The sequence below is a fragment of the Papio anubis genome, chromosome 1 (assembly GCF_008728515.1).
Source record: "Papio anubis isolate 15944 chromosome 1, Panubis1.0, whole genome shotgun sequence".
NCBI classification, from domain to species: domain Eukaryota; kingdom Metazoa; phylum Chordata; class Mammalia; order Primates; family Cercopithecidae; genus Papio; species Papio anubis.
This window is the reverse complement of record NC_044976.1, coordinates 29,068,817-29,095,630: the sequence shown is the minus strand read 5'-3', so window position 1 is coordinate 29,095,630 and position 26,814 is coordinate 29,068,817. Positions and strand designations below refer to the sequence as shown.

General features: G+C 52.9%; 1 protein-coding gene across 1 annotated transcript; it reads left to right on the top strand.

Moving 5' to 3' along the window:
* The first annotated feature begins 378 nt into the window (after positions 1–378).
* On the top strand, positions 379–26,421 carry LAPTM5 (lysosomal protein transmembrane 5). The gene is made up of 8 exons (XM_003891467.4): positions 379–551; positions 16,311–16,404; positions 17,145–17,221; positions 18,921–19,049; positions 19,783–19,905; positions 21,131–21,226; positions 23,564–23,656; positions 24,956–26,421. Exons 1-8 carry the CDS (start codon positions 465–467, stop codon positions 25,043–25,045), a joined length of 789 nt encoding a protein of 262 aa, XP_003891516.1. The 5' UTR covers positions 379–464; the 3' UTR covers positions 25,046–26,421.
* Positions 26,422–26,814: the final 393 nt, after the last annotated feature.

Below are 26,814 nucleotides of genomic sequence, written 5' to 3'. Positions count from 1 at the left end.
GCCAGACAGATCTGGGTTTGAATCCCGCCACCAGTGCTAACTACTGTGTGATTTGGGGCAAGTGCCTTGACCTCTCTGGACAGCTGTTTCCTCATCTGGAAACGGGCTTGGTAACAGTCCTGGCTTCCAAAGTTGGTAGTGTGCTTCTAGTAAGCAAGGTGTGTGAAACGGCAGAACCCTGGCCCTGGTGCAGAGCAGGGCCTGATGACGGTGTTAGGGTCTGTCCTCCCCGGAACCCCCTCCTGGGAATGGCAGAGGGCGGTGGGGTGCTCTGAGGCAGGCTGCTGCCCTGCCCCCGCTCCCCCTCCCCAGCTGCCCCACCCCAGCTGTGACGACCTTGTCCCTGCCTGTCTAAGGGGCAGGAAGGAAGTGAGGAGGGCAGCCAGCAGCTTCCCCTTTTCTGCCCTGCTCCAGGCACCGGGCTCTTTCCCCTTCAGTGCCTCAGAGGAGGGGACAGCAGCACCATGGATTCCCGCTTGTCCACCGTCCGCCAGACCTGCTGCTGCTTCAATGTCCGCATCGCCACCACCGCTCTGGCCATCTACCATGTGGTGAGTGTGGGGGCCCCGGGTGTGCGTGTGTGTGTGCGTGCGTGAGTGTGCGTGTCTGCGGTGACCCCTCATCTACGGAGCCCCGCAAATGAAAGAGCTCCTGCTCTCCACCTCTCAGGGGGATCCTGGGCAAATCCCTGTCCTGCTCTGGGCCTCAGTTTCCTTCTCTGTCAAATGGCTGGGGGGACCCGCAGGAGTGAGGAGTAAGGGAGCAGGAATCCACTTTCCAGGCAAATGTAACTGACGTTCACTCCGAGGCTGGCTCTGTTTCTGCCTCTGTGAGATGCGGCACAGCAGCGGCCCGAAGGTTGTTTGTGCGCAAAGCCAACAGCAGATGTGAAAGTGCTTTGGAAGTCAAGGATCTTGGAAGGAACGTGGGCTGGGATTGCTTGACCAGGATGTGAGGCCGGCCACAGACACAGCCCCGATTCTTCCCCTGGGGCCTGAATGGAGCCTGGGCCACTCAAGGGGAAAAGAAGTGGGCATCACCCCTTTGTGCTTCCAGTGGGAAGGGAGGGGCCGAGTCCTCTTAGCTTCCAGCTCAGTCAAACCACGGCCTTCTGCCTACCAAAGAGAATTGCGACCTGTGCTAATAATTAGGGTAACTTGCCCGGCCCAAGCTCCTGTTGGGCAACTTGTGAAGTCACGGCTGTCACTGGTTCCTCCTTTCCTGGTAACTCACAGTGTGATCTTGGGCAAGTCACAGTGCCCGGGGGCCAAGGCTCCCCCTCTGCCTGGGGTGGCTGAGGGTCAGGGTCCTTGTACGGTCCTGCCTAGACCCACCTCACCCCCAAACTCCTGGCCACACCCATCTCCCCTAGACCCAGGCAACTTCCTCCTGGGGTGACTCAGGGCCTGTGGTTGGTTGACAGTTTTCTCATGAGTCTGGAAGGGCTTCCTCAAAATTAGCCTAGATCCACATGCTGCGGTGGGCTGCCGCACACTTAGACCTGCCTGCATCTGCTTCCTGTCACAGGCAGAGCAGGCAGAGCTGTGGCAAGAGCCCAGCCTTCAGGGGGGCGATGCTGTTCAGTGGTTAGCGTGCGGCCTCTGGATGCGGACTTCTGCATGCAAATTCTGGCTTCCCTGCTTCCCAGCTGTGCAGCCTTGGGTGATTTACTTAACCTCTCTGAGCCTCAGTTTTCTCATTTAAAAAAATGGGGATGTGAGTTATCGTACCCATCTGATAGGGTTTGTTGTGAGGCTCAGGGAGTTGATATATACAAAGCTTGCAGAACCATGCCTGACGCACAGGTGAGTGCCTTATCATTCATTGTGCATCAGACATGGCACCTGTTGTGAGCATCCTTGGAGTCAAGCTGTCAGATTCAAGGACTCTAGTTTTGGGAGCAGGAACTCAGAGGTTGTCCTGCCCAGCTCCTGCCAATGCAAGAGCTGAGAGAAGCATATCACTCTTTGGGTGTCCCTGTACCCTGTCTTTTAGGCCTTCAAGCTCTGAGACTATGCAGCGTTCTTGGAAGGACAGTGTGGCATGCAGGGGCATCTCACAGGTAGCAAGTCCCTGGGTCCTCACCCCAGCCCTGCCACTAACTGGCTGTGTGGGCTCAGACAAGCCTCTCTCCGGGCCTCAGTTTCCCTTTTATAAAGTCGGGGTAAGGTGACGTTGACTGGCTCAGAGGTCTCCAACTCTGATGCCTCCAGGGTCTGGGCAGGCCATGTGAGTGACAGCAGGGGGCAGATGGGCCTGCGGTGACCTGGGGAGGCCTTGCTTGTCCCACCCTGAAGCTACTCTCTGTTTTTGCTGGTTGTTGCCACAAAGGATTGTGGGCCCTGGTGGCCACTCTTCTGATGTTTGGAGAATAGGGAGCAGGCTTTTGTGTCACATCTTCTGATGTTTCAATGCTAGTGATTGATGCACGGTAGAAAAAAATCTCTGTGCCAGCCAACTTGAATCCATTTGCAGGCTGTGTGGGCCCAGAGGCTGCCGTGCAAACCCGGGACTGTGGGGCTGTTAAGGTTTCTTGTTGATCGTGCCATCTGATGTCCTCACCTGTAAATGGTGGTGTGATATACGGTCCCTGCTCACAGAGCTGAAGAATGTGTGGGCCCAAGCAATCATGGAAGACTTCTTGGAGGTGGTGCCATTGGCAAGAGGGAGAGTTTGGTTGTGGGCAGTATGGAAGGGGAGGAGAAACGGGTGAGCAATGGCATATATGTTTGGCTTCTACAGGGACACAATAGAGACCAGCCTGGAGTTTGGGGTGGAGGTGATAAAGGTTTTGAGTGACAAGCTAAGACTTTGGATCTTCCCTGCAGTGCACCGTTGATATTTTGGGCTGGATAATTCTTTGTCATGGGGGAGTGAATTGTGCGTTAGAGGAAGTTCAGCAGCATCCTTGATCTCTACCCCCTACATACCAGTAGCACTGCCCCTCTCCCTACCCTGCCTCTTGTGATAACCAAAAATGTCTCTAGTTATGGGGCCCAGTCTCTCCCAGTTGAGAGCCAATGCCTATGAGTGATGAGATGTTCTAGAGCAGGAGCAGGCATAAGAACAGAGGGGTGTCCTGGAAGCTGTGCGTTCGGCCCAGGTTGTCTCCAGGCTGTGGTCCTCAGTTGACTCCAGTGGGGGGTTATCTTCCTGCACCCCGAAAGAGTCTTCTCTCCTTCCCAGAAAGGGCAGGGCCTGGGGGCTTTCCCATAGGCTAGCAGGTGTGCTGATAGGACCTTGAGCATCTGAATGGAAAAAGAGAAGCTGTGGTCCAGATGTGTCAATAGCCCATGCTGGCTGTCATCTGGACCCAGCCATGGGTGACGACTCTACACATCATGAGCTATTTGTGGACTTGGCCCCTCTGGGGAGGGTTAAATTGGGCCCTTGCCATCCTGAGATGGCATGCTCTATTGAGTCATGAGGGCGTTATTACATGAGAGAAGCCTGGTCCGTGGCTTTGGGCTCGGGCGTCTTCCTCAGGATGTCACTGGGTTTGTGTGGAGGATTCTCTGGGTCACCCAAACTTGCACACTTTGGGAAGCCAACAAACTTTCTTTCTTTCTTTTTAAAATTTATTCTTTTTTCCAAAGTTCAGTAACTTGCCCATCTTTTGTTGTTTGTGTGGTTTTGTTTTGTTTTGTTTTTGTTTTTAAGAGATGGGGTCTTGCTCTGTCACCCAGGCTGGAATGCAGTGGTGCCATCACAGCTCACTGCAGCCTTGAACTCCTGGATTCCAGTGATCCTCCCGCTTCAGTTTCCTGAGTAGCTAGGATCACAGGTGCATGCCACCATGCCCAGCTAATTTTTACTATATATCTATTTGTAGATACAGTGTCCCACTGTGTTGCCCAGGCTGGTCTCAAACTCTAGGCCTCAAGTGATTTTCTGCCTTAGCCTCCCAACACTCTGGGATAACAGGCATGAGCCACTGAGCCCAGCCTAGATAAATTTCTTAAATTCATCTCTTGGGTCCTGGCTTTTTGTCAACCTGAAGCATGTCTTAAGTCAATGGGAGAAAGTGGGCACCCCCAGAAGACGCATTTGCCCAGAAATCTCTTCCTTTCCTGACCCCTCTTCCCCAGGGTGCCCAGAATTCCACTCTTAGAAATGCATTGTCTGGGTTAAAAAACTTAACACCTGCTATGATTTCAACAGTATCGAAACAGGATACGTCAAAACAGGGCGAGGAGGAAATGTGTCTGGGTTCTAGGATGGTGAAGGCTCTATTTTTTCTACTTTTCTGTATTTTCCATATTTGGTACAATGAGCACGTACTCAGAACGGTTTTAGATTTACGAAAAAATTGCAAACACAGTACAGATAGTTCATGCGTCCCCTGTGCCTAGTTCCGCTATTGCTAACGTCTCAATATTAGCAATAGAGCACAGTTAGCGTGATGTGTTTGTTGCAATGGGTGAATGAATATTCGTGAGCTGTTATTAACTAAAATCCACGCTTTACCCCTATTTCCCCAGATTTCCTCTTACATCCTTTTTCTGTTCCAAGATTGCATCCAGGATGCCACGTCCCATTTAGTCTTCATGCTTCCTTAGGTTCCTCTTGGTATGATGGTTTCTCAGATTTTTCTTGTTTTTGAAAACCTTGACAGTTCGAGGAGTATTTGTCAGGCATTTTATCAAATGTTCTTCAGCTGGGGTCTCTGGTGATTTTCTCATGAGTAGACTGGGAATGTGCTTTTGGGAGGAAGCCCACGGAGGTGACGTGCCAGTCTCAGAACATCGTACTAAGAAAAGGTTCTGCCAACTTGACTCACCACTGTTGCTGGTGATGTTGAGCCCCCGGCTGAGGTTGCTCCCTTGTAAAGTTATTCTTTTTTCTCTCCTTTCCATGCTGTATGTTTTAGAAGGAAGTCACAGTGCTGTTCCATGCAGCCCAAGTTTGATGAATGGGGAGTTCCGCCCCACCTCCTTGAGGGCAGAGTAGCTACATAAATTACTTAGAATTTCTCAAGGAGATTTGTCTGTACTCCTGATTTATTAAATAAATAAATGATGTATTTGTATCACAGGGACCCCGGGATCTTTACTGTATGCTTTGGGTTATAACCCAATGCTACTTTACTTTGTGGCTCAAGTATACTATTTTTAAATCGGGGGAAAAAAAATAAAAAAAATAAAAAAGGCCGGGTGTGGTGGCTCATGCCTGTAATCCCAGCATTTTGGGAAGTTGGGGCGGGTGGATCACTTGACGTCAGCACAAAACCCCGTCTTTACTAAAAATACAAATATTAGCTATGCATGATGGCGGGAGCCTGTAATCCAAGCTACTCTGGAGGCTGAGGCAGGAGAATTGCTTGAACCTGGGAGGCGGAGGTTGCAGTGAGCCGAGATCGCACCACTGCACGCTAGCCTGACAGAGTGAGACTCTGTTTTAAAAAAAAAAAAAAAAAGGGCTGGCCATGGTGGCTCACACCTTTAATCCCAGCACTCTGGGAGGCCAAGGCGGGCGAATCACGAGGTGAGGAGATCGAGACCATCCTGGCTAACACAGTGAAATCTCGTCTTTACTAAAAATACAAAAAAGTTAGCCAGGCACGGTGGCGGCGTCTGTAGCCCCAGCTACTAGGGAGGCTGAGGCAGGAGAATGGTGTGAACCCGGAAGGCAGAGCTTGCAGTGAGCCAAGATCACGCCACTGCACTCCAGCCTGGGCGACAGAGTGAGACTCCGTCTCCACAAAAAAAAAAAAAAAAAAAAAAGGTAAAGCATTCAAATCATAGTATTTGAAGAAGGAGTGTCTATTGCCCTGACCTCGTGTAGGTAAGTCCCCCCATGTCTTTCTGTGCCCAGTCCCAGGCCGGGATACAGCCCTGACTCATTCATGGCCTCTGCCCTAGAGGGGCCAGTATGCCAAGGAAAAACTGTGACAAGGACAACAGATGACATTGCTGGCTATGATGGGGGCACAGATGCAGGGCTGGAGGTTGGGATTCTGGAATAGCTTCTTGGAGGACGTCTGAGTCCTAAGGATGAGTAGGGCTTTGCTTGGGCACCTTGGAAAAGAGGCCATGCTGGGCGGGGGGAGTAGCATGAACACAGGCTTGAAGGGCAAGGACCCTGCCGTGCTTCAGAGACCTAGGAGGTTTGTTAAGCTGGGTTAGGAGGGGTGGCCACGAGGTGTGTGGGGGAGTAGGGTGGAGAGGTCCCCAGGGGTGGGACCTGCCCGAGTCCTTTGCTTTTACAAGCTTCAGAGCTAAGAGGATGGATCTCTGCTCGGTCTGTCAGCTCATTTTGCAGATGGGAAAACAGGTCCAGCAGGGCCCCTTACTTGCTCCAGGACACATGGAGAGGTGGGGCAGGAGCTTCCTTCAGGCCCCACTGCTGGCACACAAGTGTGTGGAATGATCCAGAAAGTGGGCAAATGAGTTCCTTCCCTGGCCCATGGCTGGGGTGGTGTGTCTGTCTGAGAGGCCCTGCCCTCATCCAGCCTCCCACCATTCATTTCTTCTTTATGGTCCAGTTCACGGGAAGCTTCCTCCTCCAGGAAGCTCTCCTGATTTGACCTCCTTAGAACTCCTGGGGCTCTTTTCTCTGCTCCACTTCGGGGACAGTGATTTGTGATTGAAAGGAACACAGGCCCATCTCCATTACTCACTGGCAATGCGACTTGAGCAGGCAGGCACCTTTGTTATCTGAGCCTTGCCTTCCTCATCTGTAAATGGGGCCAGTGGTCCCTGCCTCAAAAATGATCATTTGGAGGAGGCCCTAGCGAAGCTGGGTCGGGGGCTAGCAGGCGAATGCCTGAAGTGGGCTATGGAAGAAGAACACGAGGCCCCTCGCTTTTTTTTGAGACTGAATCTCACTCTGTCATACAGACCGGAGTGCAGTGGTGTGATCTTGGCTCACTGCAACCTCTGCCTCCTGGGTTCAAGTGATTCTTGTGCCTCAGCCTCCCAAGTAGCTGGAATCACAGGTGTGTGCCACCATGCCTGGCTAAGTTTTGTATCGTTAGGAGAGACAGGGTTTCACCATGTTGGCCAGGCTGGTCTCAAACTTCTGACCTCAAGTGATCCACCCGCCTCAGCCTCCCAAAGTGCTGGGATTACAGGCATGGGCCATTGTGCCTGGCCCCGCTCCCCTCTTGAAAGTTCATCTGTTTGGGGTTGAAAAATGGGTCCAAACTGCCAGGTGGGGAAAACCCTGGATGAGAATCTGTTAGAACTTGCTACCTTTACGCCCGATGCCCCGGGCTGGATAGAGAGGCTGCGTTCTCTGCCACTGCAGCTCTGTGCCCTTCATGGAGGGGTGAGGAGGCCGGTGGGGGCAGGGTGGGAGTTGTAGCCCCTCCTCAGTGTCAGAACTGAGTTGTTCTCCTCACCTCAGGGGCGTGAACCCCAGCTTCTAAAAGCAGGAGGGCCCCGTGGCCCATCCCATCGAGAGAGTGGCTGAAGGTTCTAGCCTGGCCTGGCCGAGACTTCTCTGTTTCCAACCTGGCCCCGAGGCCTCCAGGAAATGAGGCTTTTATTTTGAGCCTAGAGCACCGGCCTGAAACCAGGACTTCGCTCTGAGCTCACTGTGAGGCGAGCGTTGGTCTCCCAGGGGACCCCACCCTGCCAGGGGAAGTGGCGCAAAGCACCCCCTAATGAGGCAGGAAGCAGAGCCATGAGCTGCACCGCCTCAGCCCTGCGCAGGGGCTGCTTGGGACAAGGCACCCCTCCCCTGGCCTCAATTTCCTCCCCAGTCAAATGGGGATCAGTAACTCCCATTTGTGGCACCGGACAAATGGCAGCTGCCACCGGGGCCGCCAGTTTACAGATGAGGAAACTGAGGCTCAGGAGGGCAAGTGACTCTGAAGCCTGTGTTAGATAAAGAATCCGAGCCCAAGTGTCTGCTCCAGGCGGAGGCAGGGAGGGCAGGCTTCCTGGCAGCCATGGGATGGGGTGGGAGGTCAGTTCTGCCATCCCCAGAGCCTTGTTCTGAGAAGCACAGAGCCCATGTGTGAAGAGCTGATTTCAATTCTACCTGCAAAATCAGAAAAACGTGGTACTCATGTCAGAACCTGTCCCTCAAGACTGGCGCGAGGATGACGTGAGAGAGCGTGTGGTTGGTCGGCCCTCCCTACCCGCAGGTTCCGCATCTTGGATTGCAGATTGAAAATACTCAGATGCAGAGCCCGTGATACAGAGGGCCGACTGTATATGTTCAGAAGAGGACCTGGCGTCTAATAAATGCACAATAATAATAGTATCAATACTTATTATCACTGTCGTGGGTCTTTGTTCTGAAGATAAAGGGAGAAGCGATGGTTTGAGAGAATCGTTGGGGGAGTGGAGGGCGCTTCCCCAGATATCTAGGAAGTGGAGGATGACAGGGCCTTGTGTCATACCTAGAGGCCAACTCTGAGCCCCCAACTGGCTGCTCCTAAAGGGAGATTTGATAAGCTACCACCAGCCAGCATACCTCTGCTGCTGGGATTCACTGGCACTGTTTGTTTTTGGGGCAAAGTTAGCTGCTAGCGCCCAGTCACAGCACTTCCTGTGCTGCCTGTGACAGCCTCCTCCAGTGCCATCTGAGCCATCTGAGTCTAGGTTCTCTAGGCTTTTGCATGAGCCGTCATGTCTCCTGCATGCTCTTTCCCCTTTCTCTCTAACCCCAGAGGCCCCACCCCTGCCAAACCAGTGGATCCGTGTGTTCTCCCAGCCAACTGCTGCCATTTACTGAGGCCTGCTGCGTATTCAGCACATGGATGACACCAAATCACAGTTCACTAAGAGGAACGTCTTGCGGCTTCCTGAATGCAACTCACACACACTGGCCTCTGCTCATGCCGTTTCCTCTGCCTGGAACACTTTTCCCATTGCTCTTTGGGGGAATCTTCTTCAATATTCACCTCCTCTGAGAAGCCCTCCTGGACCCCCACCATTGGACCCTAAGCTTTGGGTGTTGACCCAGGGCCGTGTGTGCTGGGTCCCTGGGAGTCGTGCCCTCTGGCCTGGATGCTCGTTTGGGTCTTGACCCAGCCTGACTCATCTTCATGATCCTGTGGAACCTGGCACAGTAGGTGTCAGCCCATCTCTATGTTATTTTATTTTATTTTTGCAAACCTTTTCTTGATGTGTAATTTACCTATAGAAAAGCACAGTTATCGTAAGCGCACATCTTGGTGAGCTTCTACAAGGTGAACACATCCATGTGACCTCCACCCAAACTAAGAAATCAGACAGAACCAGCACCCAGAGGCCCCTAGAGCCCCCCCTCGCCACTGCCCCACCCCCACTGACTTCTACCCATCTATGTAGTTCTATATCACATACAGCTGTAGAACTATGTAGAAATGAAATTCTGTAGCGCGTGTTCTTTTGCGAGCACTTCTTTCTCCCAACGATGTGTTTGGGAGTGTCATCTGTGTGGTTGCGGGTAGCTAACTCATTTTTTCCATTGCTGTGTATACTCCATTGTATAAATCTACCACAATGCGTTTGCCTGTTTTCCTGCAAAAGAACATTTGGATGGATTCCAGCTTGGGGCTGTTACAAATAAGGCAGCCACGGCCAGCAGGCTCCGTGCTGGGTGTCCACACACAGCCACCTCTGCAGCTCCGCTGATCTTTCTGAATCACTGTCTTCAGTGATTTACTTCTCACACCCACTCCGGGAGGTGGATGGATTCTTCCCTCCCTTCTACAGATGAGGAAATGTTACAGATGAAGTAACGTGGCCAGGCCAGGATCCCACAGGGGATCAGCACTGGGGTTCTCACTGAAGTCTGTGAGCCCCAGAGCCCAGTGGAGGGAGGAGGGGATGAGGTGGAGGGGGGAGGGAGGATGAGGACTGCAGAAGAGTGAAGAAGAGAGAGAAGCAAGGCTCTGGGGAGCTGTAGGCAGCCAGGCGGGGCTGCTGCGGAGTGCGTGGCCCCAGGAATGGGGGCGTCTGGTGGTATCTGCGCTGGCTGGAGAGGTGGTTGGGGAGATAGAGCTCTTGGGGGGCTGGCCCCCACTGAGCCCCCTATAAGCTCTGACCAGAAGCACAGGGTGGGGGAGGGGAGCTTCCTCTTGACAGTGATACATCTGACTCCCTTCTGACATCCTCCTCCCAGACAACCCAGGGAAATCAGGGTGGGCAGATGAGGTTGAGGGGACTGAGCTTCAGGGAGGGGCCATAATGATAACGATGATGGCAGAAGTGTGAGGCCATAGGACACAGGGTCAGGGTGGAGCAGCCCTGAGCGGGAGGGGCAAGGGAAGGCTGTGGAACTTGGGACCCATTTGGCAAACTGCATTGTCTGTTGGGAAGGGTTGAGGACAAGCCCGGGCGTGTCTTCTTGTGCAGCCTCTGTCCTGGGCTCGCACATTTGGTGGGAGGAGCCAATGAAGTAAATGGACAGGAAAGTGTCCACACTCCGGCTGGCACGATGGGTGCTCACTGAAGGCTGGGTTCTTTCTCTGTAACCTTCACCTCCCTGAAAATCTCAGAGGGTGGGTCTCTGCCTGTCTGCTTCTGAGATGGTGGGTCCTGGGCATCAGAGAGTGTGAGAGAGTGGGCCTGTTCTCCTGCAGAAGGGACTGGTCTTTGAACCCCAGAATTGGGGGTTCTGGTGTCATCACCACCATCCACATGATCTTCCTTATCACCATCCTATCCTGATGTCCCCACTGCCGTCACCCCCATCACTGTCACCAGCATCATCAGCAGCATCTCTGATCATCACTGTCATCACCACGCCAACTCCAACAACATCCCAACAGCCACTCCCCGTCTCACATGGTCACCATGGCCAGTGCCTCCCGGGTGACATCTGGTGCACTGTTTACACGGCATCCCCTCTGGCACCGCCATCCTTATTGCCCAGCCATGTTCAGTACTGACCCCATTGTCCCCACCTTCCCTGATTTCCCTCCTCCAGCCCCTGCCCCCATTCTTTTAGCTCAACCTGTTGCTTGCTCCTCAGAGCCACCAGGAAAAGAAACAAATCGCCCTGCGCCCTGGCCACTTCCCCACTGGCCAGCTTGGGGAAGCTGTGTTTGTCATTAAGAAAGAAGTGCTGCATGCAGACAGGAATAAGAACTGAAACCAAAGAGGGGCAGAAGGAAGAGGTGAAAAGCGGGAAAGGAGAGTGGGGGTGGGAAGGGTGGCTGAGCATGGCTGGGACCGCAGCCTGAGCCCGGCTTGGAGGCAGGAGGACAGAGCTGATTTTGACCCTGCGACAGTTTTGGTGTGTGACCTTGGGCTGGTTGCTGTCTCTCTCTGGGCCACACTTCCCCACTGGTGGGAAGAGACACTCCCGCACCTTCTGAGTTTCCCTGGAGAGACTGAAACACACCTGCACTGCCAGGCCTGTAGCCTTGCACACGATGTACCCTCTTTTGGAATGCTTTCTTCTCTTCTGTGTTGGAAAACTCCTACTTATCCTTCAAAGCCATGCTTGTGGGTTTCCTGTTGGTGAAACTCTCCTTAAGGTTTTTAAATAGCAATGCATTATCCCTCATCAAGGACCCCAAGCCCCATGCGTGTCCTCTGTCATGACTCTGAGCACACCATTCACGCACTGAGTTCCCTGGAGACTGAGACACCGGCACGTCAGAGTCAGTGGCTTGTCTAGACAGAGTTTGGAGGTGGTGGGTGCTCAGCGGGTGTTTACTGAGAGTCAGTGAATGCCCAGAGGTAGCAAAAACCACCACCCAAATGTGCTTGCTTGTGGCGCACCTGCTGTGTGCCTGGCTCTGTGCACCGCATGATGCCATTTGACCTCAGCAATCCTGTGAGGCAGGTCAGTGATTAACCCCATTCCTCAGATGAGGAGCCGAGGCCCAGAGAGGTTAGTGGCTGGCTCAAGGGTGCAGAGCTCAGCTGGGGCCTGGGGCCATCTGACTCCAGCACCCCAACTCTTATCTTCATGATCTCACCAGCATAGAATGAAGGGACAGTGGGTTAAAAGATGCTGTAATGGGGGAACAGGTGGGTGAGGGCATGCTATCTGCCTGGGCATTGTTGGAGGAGGGAAGCCTTGTGCCTGTCGTGGGAAGACTTGGGTTCCAAGGTCACAGCCCAGCTGGGCTCTCAGAGCTTAGGGAGAAGCCAGCCCTGTGTTCAGGTGGAAACCAGGGGCATGAAAGGGAAAGCAAGGGCTGGGGGCTTGGAAATTTTTTTTCTTTTTTTTGAGAGGGAGTCTTGCTCTGTCGCCCAGGCTGGAGTGCAGTGGTGCGATCTCGGCTCACTGCAAGCTCCGCCTTCCGGGTTCACGCCATTCTCCTGCCTCAGCCTCCTGAGTAGCTGGGACTACAGGCGCCCGCCACCTCGCCCGGCTAGTTTTTTGTATTTTTAAGTAGAGACGGGATTTCACCTTGTTAGCCAGGATGGTCTCGATCTCCTGACCTCGTGATCCGCCCGTCTCGGCCTCCCAAAGTGCTGGGGTTACAGGCCTGAGCCACCGTGCCTGGCCAGCTTGGAAATTTTGACTCTTTGCATACTCTGTAGGTCGTCCAGGTACTTTCCAGGAATTACCAATAGCTGTTGGTTAGGGACATGGGTGGGGCAGTGAGGGCCTTCTGAGGGGTAGGGTGCTGGCCCTGGGGTGGCTGGGGGTGGAGGACTGTGGGCAGCCTGGGTGAGATGTCCTGCAGTGTGTAGGAGCTCCACCCCACTGACCCTCCTGCGCTCTGTCATCCCCATGGCCCCAGGGGAAAATGAGGGTCTCTTCTCATTGACCAAAGGCGAACACTGAGGCCGGGGAGAAGCCAGAACCTGGCCCGGGCCACACAGCAGTGAGGCAGTGGCAGAGGCCTCCTGCTCCCCAGCTCTGGTCTCCTGAGCTCTGAGGGGCTGGGGCCTGGCTGCCAGGGAAGAGTGGGCAGATGGCTGGAGAGATTCTGGAGTCCCAGGGGAGCCAGCCCAGCCTTGTGGGGAGCCCCGGACCCCAGGAGAGAGGCAACAGGGTTCACACCCCAGCCGGGCCACGTGACACAGGACATGTGAGTTCTGTCTCAGCCTCCATTTCCTCATCTGTAAAACAGGAAAATGTTGCCTCTTTTGTAAAGTTTTGGGAGATTGCAGTGCAAGCCTCTGTGTGCGGGTCTGAGCACACGGTAGCTGCTGAATAAATATGAGTTCTTCTCCATTCTATGTCCTAGAGAGCAGCATGGGCGCCTGGAGCCGAGCTTCCTCCCTTTCTCCCGGGTCAGGGACTGGCATCTTCGTGGAAGGTCGGGGCCCCGCAGAGTCTGAGTCAGGCTCTGAGGTTGCCTCGCTCCGTGACCGTGGGCCGGTCCCTGCTCTCTATGAGCCTCGTGGGCCATCCGGCAATAGGGACAAAGTCCTCCCCCGTCCCCTGCCTCAGGGTTGTTGAGAAGGTGAAATAGGGGGAGGGTGACCTGGGTTTTAAGTGCACGTGGTTTTCACAAAAGTAGAAATACCTCTGGTGTCTGGTGCTCAGGCTGAGGGGAGGGAGGGGGACTACAGAGGGAGAGGGGATGGGGGCACCTCTCTGCCTCCACTGAGGCACAGGGAAGGGTCAGGCCTCAGGCAGAGCTGGGTGGCTGGGAGATGCTGGGCAGTGGAGGGAATTGGCCAAGATTTGAACCTTAACCCTACATATGACCAGCTGGGAGGCCTTGGGCAAGGCCCTGGACCTCCCTGAGCTGCACTTTCTTCATCTGTGAAATGGGAGTGAAAGTATTAATAATCCCTCTGCTGAGTAGAGGGGAAGATCATGTGGCGTGGGGTTAGGCTATACAAATGTCCCCTTCTTCCCCTGGGGTGGTTGGAGGGGTTGCAGGGCAGTGAGGGATGCTTGGAGGAGAACAGAGGAGTTGAGAGGGGAGTTGAGGATTAGTAGAGGTCTCTAAAGTCAGGTAATGTTCAGGGTGACCTCATGGCCTCAGGATGACAATATTAAAATTCTAAATTTTTCAATGATACAATTTTTTAATTTCTGGAAATTTTGTAGTAGCTGTTTTATGATGTTCATGATAAACTAGGATAGTAACACATTCATGTAATTTAGAAAGAAAGGAAGATAGAGGCGTGTGTTCAAAAGGTTTTACTGACATAGGTGCATGATCAAAACATCTAAGTCCTCCCCAGGGTTCAGGCTAGCAGGGCTCTGAGGCATTTTGGGGGTCAGGGGAATGGGAAGGCATTAGAATAGCACTGGGAGACTTGGGATCCCCCACTCAACTTGCTGTGTGTCCTTGGGCAAGCCACCTAATCTCTCTGAGTTTATAAAACAAGCAAAGAGAGCTTATAAAACAAGTAGAGGTAGGCTCCTTCTAGCAAGGGGAGGTTGAGATGATCTGATTCTAGGCTTCGTTCCAGATCTCAGATACTCCTGGAATCTTGAGACTTTGAAAGTCTTCTCGTTTCACAGCTGGTTGATGCTCATGGTCCTTCTCTAAGCCCAGCTGTGACTCATCTGTGATCTGCTTACATACTCCCAGGAACGGGGAGCTCACCACTTCACAGGACACCCCGTTCTGTGCTGGATGGAGCTGTCATCTGCCTCCCTTTCTCTTTCTCTCGTTCAAGGTGAAACTGAGAGGAGAGGGGCTGCGGCTTGGCCTTTAGGGACTGAGGAAGGAGTTTTTCTCTCAGGGCTGTTTCCTCTGAGTGTTAGCCACAGCCCTCACCACACCTGCCTTCTGCTCAGGGTGCTCTCGACTTTCATGATGAGACAAAGCCTTTCCAGCTCACTCTCCAGCAGCTAGAGGGGGCAGTTAGAGCATGCACCATGCTCCTGGTACTACTGCCCAACTACGTAAGCTTGCCCCAGCCAAAAGCAGATTCTGTTTGCTGGGCACCCCCTGCCAGTCCCTGAGCTCAGTGTTTTGTAAGTATAATGCAATTTAATCTTCACTGAATCCAGCGATTGCAATTTTCCAGATGAGGCAACTCAGAGAGGTTAAGAGACTTGCCCAAGGTCACACAGTGATCTGGATTCAAATCCCTCTTGATCTTGAGCCAAGCTCTTCATCACTCTTCTGTTCAGTCCCTTTCCACGCCCCTAAACAGGATGTAATGTGGCAGGAAGACAAGTTGAGACCTGTGTCTGAGCTAAAAACAACAACAACAAAAAAAACAAACCCACACAGTCAGCAAGGGGGAAACAGATGGTGGGTAGCTGGTTGCCTGTCAGCTGAGCATAAGTTACCAGTGCAGGGCTGCCTAGAAAGCCAATGTAAACTTAGGGCTATATTAATAGAGATAGGTCACCCACTAGAAGGGAGGGGAGAGTCTTCTTGTTCTTTATATGGGCAGAGGGTACCTGGAGAACTGCATGTGTGTCGTAGGGGAAGGGTGGAGGGCTTGCTGCAAGGACATGGACACACATAAGGTTGTGAGTTCCCCATGGCTGGAAGCACTTCAGTAGAGGCTGCATGGCACAGGATTCCTGCACTGGCTGGTGGAAGGCATGGACAAGGTGATCTCCAAGATTCTTTCAAACTGCAGTTTTGTGGCTGAATTTCAGTGGTTTCTAGGTCCACCCCAACACTCTGGCCTATCAGATTCGCCCCTTCCCCATCATTCTTAGCAACGGTCCTCTGAGAGTGTGGGGTTCATTTGTTCATTCATTCATTCATTCATTCATTCATTCATTCATTCAACAAATACAACAGCTAGGGGGATGAACAAAGACACACACAAGCTTTCCCTGCCTGGAACCTACAGTCGAGTGGGGTAACGGTAATAATAATAGCACAGATTGAGTGCTTACTATCTGCCAGGTACTTTAAGTGAATTATCCCATCTGGCTCCACCACAATCCTATGAGGAAGATGTTATTATTCCCTGAGGGGCCATGGGAGACGGGGATTCAGGGTTAGATGCTCTCCAGGGCCCTCCCGGGCCTGTGTTGATGATTCCGGGAACCTGAAGCTCTATGATGCTCTCTGATCCCCAGAGCGTGTTGTTAGAGAAGGGGGTACAGCGGAGGGGCCTTCAGCTTCTACCCCCCACCCCACCCCTTTAAGCCTGACCTTCAGTAGTAACAGTTACCACTCTTACTGAGAGCCGGGCCTAAGGGCTCTCCTGGGATAGTCTCATTTACTCCTCACGGCAGCCTCCTGAGGAAGTTACTAGTATTATCCCTATCTTGCAGATGGGGAAACCAAGGCATATAGAAGTCAAGTAGCTTGTCCAGGGTCACACAGCTGGAGAGAGGAAGACCCAGGATTCTGAGCATGGGCTCTCTATGTAAAGGCCACTCTTTTGTCTGGGATGCCCTACTGACCTGGCATGCCATCCACGCCAGGATCCTCACTACTGGCTTCCCTGCTGTACACCACTAAGGTGGGAAGAGCTGGTCGGGGGGCTGTGATGCAGGCTCAGCTGACTGACGCTTTGCTCTGCCTCCAGATCATGAGCGTCTTGTTGTTCATCGAGCACTCCATAGAGGTGGCCCATGGCAAGGCGTCCTGCAAGCTCTCGAAGATGGGCTACCTCAGGATCGGTAGGTCCAGGGGACGCCGGTGGAGTGGCGGGGGGAGGAGGACAGGGAGGGCCCTGGCCGGGGATAGCCAGGCTGGGGTTGGAGGCCCTGTCACCTCTCCATGGACGATGGATGACCTCTGGCAAGTGTCTTCCTTTCTTGGGGCCTCGGCTGTTTCATCTGCAAATGGGGATGTTCCACCTGACCCCACCCACATATGCAGGTGGTGAGAGCAGATGGAATGGCACTTTGCAAACCCCCACCAGCTGGTAAAGGTGACAGCCTCACTCTTCTGCTTAAAGCTGTCAGTGGCTGCTCATCACACTAGAATAAAATGGAAACTCCTCACCATGGGATCCAGCCATTGCCCACCTCTCTGACAGCATCTCCCTGCAATTCTTCACCCCACACCTTGCTTCAGCCACACTGACCTCAGCAACCTTGTCCCTGTCTCAGGCCGACTCCTCATCGCTCTCAGGCCACTCCCCAGGGATGCCTTCCTCGGCCTCACCCTGGCTGAAGTGGACCCCAGCCTGCACCTCCAGCCCAACACCCTCTGTCGCATCCACCTTGTGCTATGCGTGATGTTCTGCTTTTGTCGTTGTACCCACTCCAGACTGAGGACTGGGTGAGGGCAGGGCCTGGGCTTTCCTGTGCACCCTCGTGTCCCCAAACCAGTGGTTCCCCAAGTGTCTTCCTGGGAGCCTGGCTGGGTGCCGGGGGGTACCCCTGAGCGCCTCACTGCTCTCCTTGCCTTTCAGCCGACCTGATCTCCAGCTTCATGCTCATCGCCATGCTCTTCGTCATCAGCCTGAGCCTGCTGATCGGTGTGGTCAAGGTGAGGGCTCGGGAGCCCCACTGCCCCTGCCCCTTCCTGTTATTCACACCCGCTGATGGGCAGTGCTGGGTGCCGAGAGGGTGGGAGGCGGGTGTGTTCGGAGGTCCCACCTGCATGCTGGAGATCTTCACATTTACCTTTTGGAGAACCATGTTTCTCCCTGAGATTCCCTGGGCTGGTGACCTCGGTTCCCTGGTAACATGAGCCTCCATGGGGCCGGGCCTGGTGGGCCATGCTGGTCGCCGACATTTCGGTGAGAACTAGCTGATGACCCACATCCTTTTAAATGGCAGGTGGAAGCAGGGAATTTGGAGAGTGAGAAGAGGAAGTGTTGTTTCTGGGGGTGAGGGAGGGGAGAAAGCACTGGATTTTGTAATGGATGAGAGGAGCCGAAGCAGGAGGAACGTAGGATGCATGTAGCTCTATCCATGCAGTGACAGGTGCCAGCACCCTGAGGGGGACCTACGCCCTGGAAAGCCCCCAGAGAGTTCATGATCTAACTGGGGAAGATGGGCCCTCAGAGAGACAGGGACAGTCTAGTGTGACAACGAGGGGCTCCTGGGCCCGAGGCAAATCTGGTGGGAGGATTGAGATGGGCTGCAGCTCAACCCCCTGCAGAAGAGGAAGCTGCTGTCCCTTGGTCCCCAGAAAGGCAGGAAGCCAGGGCCTCACCACATGGCCATGAGAGTAGGATCCAGAAAGAGAGTCCTTCCTGAGCAGACAGGGGCCTGGCACTTGCAGGGCCGGAGGAGTGGGGCGATGATTTGGTGCTGGTTTGGAATGCACCCACCCTGCCTAAAATGCCAACACCCTCTCCCCTTGCTAACATCCACTGTGTCTTGGAACCCATGTTCCCCGGGGAGGCCGTTTGCATTGTGCAGGGTGGCTCTGGGTGCTTGTGCAGAAACTCAAATGGTTCAGCTAGGGAAATGGAGAAATGGAGCAAGTGGTCCTTGACTCTGAGATCAGTCAAGGTTGTTCTGGTTGCCTCCTGAGTGATTTTAAATGACCACATGAGACACCAGGAAACCCCTGTTGCCGTGATTTTGTCCCCAGCTGTGAGAGCATATGAATGAATACTGGTCACGGTGGTCACTTGCTTTCAATTGAAGGAGAGGGACTTCAGCCTCTTCCTGGCAGGGCCTCTTACTGTGACTTTGGACCCCTGGGAGTGGCCCGTGGAGGGAGGTCCAACTGTATGTGGGGTGGTGGTGGGGGAGATGGAGGGGGTGGGGGGCCAGGGCTCTCTGCTGCCTCTGGGCCTTCGCTCATGTCGGTCCTTCTGCCTCCAGTGCCCCACCCCTCCCTCCTGCTCGCTCCTAGTCTCCTTCCCCGATCTAGCCCTGGTGTCCCCAACTCCAGCAAGTCCTCTCCGATCCCCTCTCCTCTGTAAAAAGTGCACAAAGCCCTTCCTTGCTGGGTTCTTGTGAGCAAATTGAGTCAAATCCTGCTCTTTGAGCCCTGATAGATGGGGACGGTTCCCTTACGTCTCCTGGGACACCAAGACTCCTCTCATTCAGGGCCTGGGTTTTGTCCACTCCCTGTCCCCAGAGTGTCACTCAGAGGAGGTGACCTCAACTGAAGAGGGCAGGGAAGATTTGGGAGAGGGTGGGCAGGGGATGCATGAGGACATCAGGCTGGGTGGGGAAGTGTTGGCTGCATGCAGGGGACACTTGATGGTGTTGGGCCTACCTTTCAGAACCGGGAGAAGTACCTGCTGCCCTTCCTGTCCCTGCAAATCATGGACTATCTCCTGTGCCTGCTCACCCTGCTGGGCTCCTACATTGAGCTGCCCGCCTACCTCAAGTTGGCCTCCCGGAGCCGTGCTGTGAGTACCCAGCCCCCACCTCTCACCGGACAGCAGACCCCAGGCCTGGCATGGGAGATGGGAGGGGACCAGACATGGGCCCTGGGCTCAGGCTGGGGAGGGTAGGAGCCCTCTTCCTGGCTGGGGTCTTGACCCAGTCTCTGAGTCCCTCCACATTGCCCCAAGTTTCTTCCTCTGTGGAATGTACTTGCAATCACATCTCACCAGGCTGCCTTAGGAAGGTTAAATGAGGAACACGTACATTGGGGGGTGCAGCCCACGGTCAGCACTTGGTCAGTGCCGCTGGGAGTGAATTGACACCCGAGGAAAGGGCACGTGTGCTTTCAGGCCCCCAGCCCCCAGTGTTATTCCAAGTTGAAGAAAGGAAGAGAAGGATGATTCATGCCAGTGAGTGTCCACTGTGGAGTGGCTTGAGGGCTGCCAACAGTCAAGGACACAGTCACCCAAAGTTGCTTTTCTCACTTTCCCCAACTGTTGTCCTTGAAGAGACCGAGGGACTACATCGTGAAAGGGCCCTGGCCCGGGAGTCTGGAGACCCTGGTTCTAGTCCCAGGTCTGCCACCAGCTCTTGGTATGAACATCTGTGTGTTCACGTCTCTCTGTGCACAGGGGATGAGTCGATGATGTCTGTAGCTGAGATGCTCTCTCAAGTGAGGGCCTACTGTGTGCTGCTCAGTAACTGGGACTTTAATTGCCGCTCCTTATTCTTCCTCCTTGTATTTGTCCTCCCCAGAGCCCCTCCAAGTTCCCCCTGATGACGCTGCAGCTGCTGGACTTCTGCCTGAGCATCCTGACCCTCTGCAGCTCCTACATGGAAGTGCCCACCTATCTCAACTTCAAGTCCATGAACCACATGGTGAGTCTGGGGCAGGGGTCCATGCCCATTTGCTGGCTGTGTCCTTGAACAAGTTACTTCATGTCTCTGTGTGTGGTTTAGGCTGGGTTCCCTGGAGCTGGAACCTGGGAGGAAGATTCTTGTTCTGGTGATGTATTGAGGGAGCCCTCTCAGGAGGAAACTTGTAAGGAGTGAGGAAGGCAGGTTCGAGAAAAGGAGGAAACCAAGCAAAGACGCGACTATAGGAGCAGCCCTGCATGATCCCAGAGAGGGCCTTGGTGTGTGAATTGCAACACAGACATAATATTCGTTTTTATTGCTGTCTAATGAATTATCTCTAAACACCATGGCTTAAAGCAATAAACATTTATTATTTCACATAGTTTCTGAGGATCAGGAGCTTGGGAGTGGCTTAGCTGGGTTCTTCTGACCCAGGGACTCTGGTGGGCTGCACCCAAGATGGTCCCTGGGCCTGTGGACAACTGAGGGCTTGATTGGATCTGAAGGATGCACTCCCGGTGGCTCACTCACAGGGCGCGGGCTCTTTGTCTAATTCCTCATCGTGTGGACTTGTAGCAGTGATGCTTGAGTGCTCTCCTGACATGGCTGCTGGCTTCCCCTGCGGGAGTGATGTAAGAGACAAGCAAGGAGGAAAGGCAGTGTCTTTTATGACTTCCATCACTTCTGTTACACTCTGTTAGTTAGAAGTGAGTTGCTAAGTCCAGCCCACACTCACGGGGACAGGAAATAAACACTACCTTTAGAAGGGAGGAGTCTCAAAGAATGTGTGGTAATATTTGCAAATGACCACAGAGGCAGTCTCACCTAGGGCGAGTTCCTCTGCATCAGTCATTGGTTTCAAGCTGCCCCTAGAGGAGCGAATGTAACCTCCCAGGTACTAGTGGATTAGGTGGTCCCTATCAGCCCAAATGATCTTCTAGAGAAGGGCATAGGTGTGGCCCATGGGCAGCTGACACCTGCCAGTTGGGGATGGGCGGGTGCACCAGCTTGGGAAGCGGATCTGGAGGTAGTAGCCACTTGGCTTTTCTTGGTTTGCCTGTCAGTGGGATGGGGCTGAGGGTAGCACCTGCTTCCTAAGGCTGCTGTGGCGGTCGACCAAGGTGACGGCTGTGCCACACTGTGCTCCTGTGTGTGTGGAGGGTGGGATCATTAGTCCTGGATGTGTGGGTGCTGTTGGAATTCCTTATGTCCAGAGACATTGATGTGGCTCCCAAATCTGTTGCAGAATTACCTCCCCAGCCAGGAGGATATGCCGTATAACCAGTTCATCAAGATGATGATCATCTTTTCCATCGCCTTCATCACTGTCCTTATCTTCAAGGTGAGTGGACCCCTGCCCTGTGGCTCTGGGAGGGGTGGTGAGGCGTGCTGGGCCCAGGCCTGCCCGTGCCAAGCTGTTAGAAGGCAGGGACACATGTCCTCCATGCCTCCTCTCCTGCTTTTAGCTCCTTTCTCTTGCTATCCCATGCCAGCTCCTCTGACTTTACTTGGGATCTTCCGAGACAGCCCGTTTAGGGGATGTGAATCCATGAAGGCCACCTGCGTTCAGATGTCTAATTCCAGCTGTCCGGAATTAGATTTGGACTGGCCTGCGTTTGAATCCCAGCCCCACTGTCATTAGCTGTGTGCTTGGTCTTCAGCAAGTCACTTCTCTCTGGGCCTCAGGGGCATGAGTCTTACTTTGCCTATGTTACAGTTTTGTGTAATTCAGGCATCCAAATGTGCCTGAGATCGTGTTAATAGAGGTTTGTTGATGAGAAGGAGGGAGGGGAATGGTCTCATTCTTCTCTGGGGTGGTCAGGCCCAGGGATAGGGTCCAGCTTCAGGTCCCAGGTCTGACTGATGGTGAAGCACCAGAGTGTGTTCACAGCAGTGCAACCAGCAATGTGAAGAGACAAGAAAACGTACCATCTTAGGAAGCCAAAAAACCCCCCACAAAACCCAACAAAGACCTGAGTGCTATTCTGCATGGAAAATAGAGGACTCAAGGGGGACATGACTGCTGTTTCTTAACACCTGAAGAACTCTCGTGGGGAATTTTGTGGGATCCTAGAGGCCACAATGGGGGCCTGTGGCCTGAAGCCACAGGGATGCTGATGACCACAGAACAGAAGGAAGGGCTTTTAAGAAGTGTTCTTTTCTGATCATAAAAGTAACATAGGTCATTGTAGAAATTAAAAAGCTACAGATGAGCTGGGTGTGATGGCTCACACCTGTAATCCCAGTGCTTTGGGAGGCCAAGTTGGGAGGATTGCTTGAGACCAGGAGTTCAAAACCAACCTGGGCAACATAGCAAGATTCTGTCTCTACAAAACATTAAAAAAAAAAAAAAATTAGACGCATGTGGTGGCACGTGCCTGTAGTCCCAGCTACTAGGGAGGCTGAGGCAGAAGGATTGCTTGAGCCTGGGAAGTTGAGGCTGCAGTGGGCCATAATCGTGCCACTGTACTCCAGCCTAGGTGACGGAGTGAGAATCTCTCTCTCAAACAAAAAACAAAAAACTACAGATAAGTAGAAAGAAGACAAGCACTCCACCATCCCCATCCCACACAGAGAACATCACTGCTAACTTGGGGCATTTCCCCCCAGCCTTTCTGTGCTGGTGGGTGGGCGTCTGCGGACTCCAGCTCCTGCTTCCATCTGAGGCCCTGGGCAGTCTCTGCCGTCACCTAATGCCAACCTAGAAACAGAACCTTGCCCCTTTTAACATCTTCTCCAAGGACTGACCTAGCACAAAAGCACTAGTGAGTGTGCAGTGAGAATGCTCCAAAGGATTCATGGGGGAAGTCAGTGTGGGGTTTCCATGGCACTCTCTACTGCAGGACCCCTCCCCAGATCCCACCACACAGCTCCGTCCCCCAGCTCCCCTTCTGTTTTTTATCTTCCAGAATGAGGGGCTTCCCTCTTTGACCCTCATTCTGCCTTGCTGGCCCCCTCCACCTACTTGATTTTCCCTGGGCCTTCATACCTCATTCTTTGTCACTCAGTACCTCCATATGTCTCCTTGCCCCACCTATGTGCCCAATCAGGGAATCCATCAAATAAGACCTTCCAGTACAGGACCCTCTCCTCCTACTCAGGGAGCATCCTGGGGGTTTTCTGTTGTTTCTTGAGCTCGCCCCTTGGGATTGTACGCCCCACTCTGGAAAGCTTCTGCCCAATTCTTACATCAACTTGCATCAGCTGATGGATATATACCAATTGTTCCTCCTCTATAAACATGGGCCAACACTGCACATGCTGTTTTGTAATCTGCTTTAGAAAACAACACATCAGAAGCAATTTTGAAGAAAACATGTCCCACCATCAGCTCTGTTTCCAGATGGCCAGGGCTGTCTCGGGAGGTAGTGAGCTCCCGGTCAGTGAGGGCAGTCAAGCAGGAGCTGTGGGTCTATTGCTGGGGAAATTGGAGGGTGGGCCAGAAGCCACCAAAATCCGCTTGCTATGTGGTGTCTATGGGGCAACGAAAAGGGCAGTACCTGGAATATTCTGGACTGGCTGGTGAGGAACCCCCAACCAGAATGAGAGGTCTGAGCAGGAGCGGCTGGATGCTGGCTTCTGGGGAGAGTGGTGGCTCTTCCCTGGCATACGTCCTAGGCCTGCTGGAGTGTGAGAAGGACGCTCAGCAGAGCACAGCCTGACCTGGGCCTTTTTCCAGGTCTACATGTTCAAGTGTGTGTGGCGGTGCTACAGATTCATCAAGTGCTTGAACTCGATTGAGGAGAGGAGCAACTCCAAGATGTTCCAGAAGGTGAGTTTGGCTGCAGGTGGGTGCCAGCCTTGCCATTCACTGCCTGTGCCATTTGGGTCGAGTCTCCTTCCCTCTCTGGACCTTGGTTTCTCTATTTGTAAGACGAGGGTTGGAACAGAAGAAATGTGGTCTCTTTCAGTTCTGGTAGTCTAAGATTCATTCACTCACTCATTCACTCACTCATTCATTTATTCAGTATTTACTACCTCTCACTCTTTGCTAGTCTCATATCAATCCCAGGGGGCGCAGAGAAAACTAAGATGCCACCTCTGCCTTAGAGGAGTGTATAGTTCAGACACATAGATACAATTACAACTTGGTGTGAAGCACAGGGACAGTAAGCACAGAGGAAAGACCTGGCCTCTTTTTGGATATCAGGGAAGGCTTCCTGGAGGAGGTGACAGTTGACTGGTCTTGGAGGGACAATGGATATGAGATAGCTGGGAAAGGAGAAGGAGGCTTTCGGGAAAGAGAGGATGGGGTGTACTTAGAAGTAGCTTATTGGAAAGTGATGGTTTAAATTCCTGGTAACTTACTTTCCTCCCCGGTAAGGTGGAGATTGTATTAGTTAAGGCACTTTTGGTTGCAAGTGGCAAAAACCCAACTCAATCTGACTTAAGGAATTTACTAGCTCATAGAACTTAGCAGCCAAATGTAGGTCTGGCTTGGGCCTGGCTGAATTATGACATCAGGATACGATCTCATCCTCTCCATCTCTTGACTCTACTTTCCTTGATGTCGGCTTCGTTTTCAGGAAGCCCGTCCCTTGTGGTGGCAAAATGACTGCCAAAACCCCTAGGCGATATCCCACCCTCTCAGTAATCCCAACAGAAAAAGAAGGTCCCAGGAGTCTGTCTGATTGGACCAACTTGGGCCACGTGCCTATCCCCAAACCAAGGACGATAGCCAGGAGGATGGAATTCTACTTTGAGTGGCCAAGTCCAGCCACCCCGCTGGATCTGAGGGATGGGACGAGTTCGTTTGGAGGTATATGGACAGAGAATGTTTTCCCAAGGAAAATGGTGCACTGTATTCAAAATAAGGGGGACTTGATGCTGAATAGGCAAAGGCAAGTATGTCCACTACAGGGCTGGGGACTGCACCTATCTCATGCAGGCAGTGTCTAGCACATAGCAAACATCCAAGACCTGCCAGTCATTATCATCATCATCATCAGCAGCAGCAGCAGCAGCACCAGCATCATTTTGCCAGAGGTGGGGGTTTGGGTCCCATGACCCCGGGTTGGAATTGCAGGTCGTTTTTGACCATACTCAACCCTCATCTCTGTGTCTCTCCCAGGTGGTCCTTCCGTCCTACGAGGAAGCCCTGTCTTTGCCATCGAAGACCCCAGAGGGCGACCCAGCACCACCCCCATACTCAGAAGTGTGACCCTCGCCAGGCCCCAGCCCCAGTGCTGGGAGGGGTGGAGCTGCCTCATAATCTGCTTTTTTGCTTTGGTGGCCCCTGCGGCCTGGGTGGACCCTCCTGCCCCTCCCTGGCAGGACAATCTGCTTGTGTCTCCCTCGCTGGCCTGCTCCTCCTGCAGGGCCTGTGAGCTGCTCACAATTGGGTCAACGCTTTAGGCTGAATCACTCCTCAGGTCTCTCAAAAATTCAGCCCAACAATGCTTGGTTTATGTCAATCAGCTCCGACACTTGTTTAGACCATCGGTCATTCTAAAGTTGGTGAGTTTGTTAAGCAACTATCGACTTGATCAGTTCAACCAAGCAACTGACGCATTAAAAACCCACTTGTCAGTTCAGTAACATAATTTGGTCAAAACAACAGTCTATTGCATTGATTTATAAATAGTTGTCACTTCACATAGCAATTTAATCAAGTAGTCATCAATTAGCTACCCCCACATATAAATATACATGTAATCAATTTCTTCAACTAGCTTGCTTAAATGATAATCAGTTAGCCAACCATGAGTCGTTTAGAATAGTGATAAATAGAATACATAGAATAGTGACGAAATTCAATTTAAAAAACCAAGTTAGCCTCCAAACCATTTAATTCAAATGAACCCATCAACTGGATGCCAACTCTGGTGAATGTAGGACCTCTGAGTGACTGTATAATTGTTAATTCAAATGAGATTCATTTAAACAGTTGACAGACTGTCATTCAATAATTAGCTCCAGGAAATAACAGTTATTTCATCACAAAACAGTCTCTTCAAACACACAATTGTTCTGCGGAAGAGTTGTCATCAACAGTCCAATGCTCACCTATTCAGTTGCTCTGTGGTCAGTGTGGCTGCATAGTGGTTGATTCCATGAAAGGAGTCAGCTCAATCACAGTCATTTTAGTGACGAGCTGCCAGTCCATTCCCAGGCCAGGCCGTTGCTGGCCATCCATTCAGTCGATTCAGTCATAGACGACTCAGTTCTGCCTGAGGCTTGTGATCAAGCAAAAATTCAGCCCTGAAGTCGGGCACATCTGTTCGTTGGACTAAACCCACCGGTTAGTTCAGTCAAAGCAGGCAACCCCCTTGTGGGCACAGACCTTGCCACTGGGGTCATGGTGGTTGTGGCAACCAGGGAGGTTTGGCCCCCACAGCCCTCCTGTGCCTGCTTCCCTGTGTGTCGGGGTCCTCCAGGGAGCGGACCCAGAGGTGGAGACCACAGAGGCAGGGTCTCTGGGGACTGTCGGGGGGTACAGAGGGAGAAGGCTCTGCAAAAGCTTCCTGGCAATACCCCCTTGTGTAATTGCTTTGTGTGCGACAGGGAGGAAGTTTCAATAAAGCAGCAACAAGCTTCTCTCTGGCTGATGTGTTTCTGGAAATACAGTGTAGAGAGGGCGGAGACCAGCCTTCTACCTCCACCACCCCCAGGACTCACCCACACTCCCCCACACCCACATACACACCCCCACAACCACACCCACCAACGTACACACCCACACCCCCACACTCACACCAACACCCACCCCCTCACTTAAGCCCCACACCTACACTTACATACACACCCCTCACACACTCCCAACCACATACACCTACCCAGCATGGCCACACCTCCACACCCCCACACCTCACACTCCCCCAACGCCCACCTCTATCACCCCTGTACCCCACCTCCATACACCTACATACATACTACCCACATAGGTACCCGTCACACACTCACTCCCCACAACCACACCTACTCAACATA

What these genes read in the sequence shown, in the direction of transcription:
- LAPTM5 (XM_003891467.4), top strand. Translation starts at nt 465, where the DNA reads ATGGATTCCCGCTTGTCCACCGTCCGCCAGACCTGCTGCTGCTTCAAT. An exon ending in TGCTGATCGGTGTGGTCAAG is followed by an intron (nt 17,222 to 18,920) that starts GTGAGGGCTCGG and finishes CCTACCTTTCAG; the next exon opens with AACCGGGAGAAGTACCTGCT. An exon ending in ACTCCAAGATGTTCCAGAAG is followed by an intron (nt 23,657 to 24,955) that starts GTGAGTTTGGCT and finishes TGTCTCTCCCAG; the next exon opens with GTGGTCCTTCCGTCCTACGA.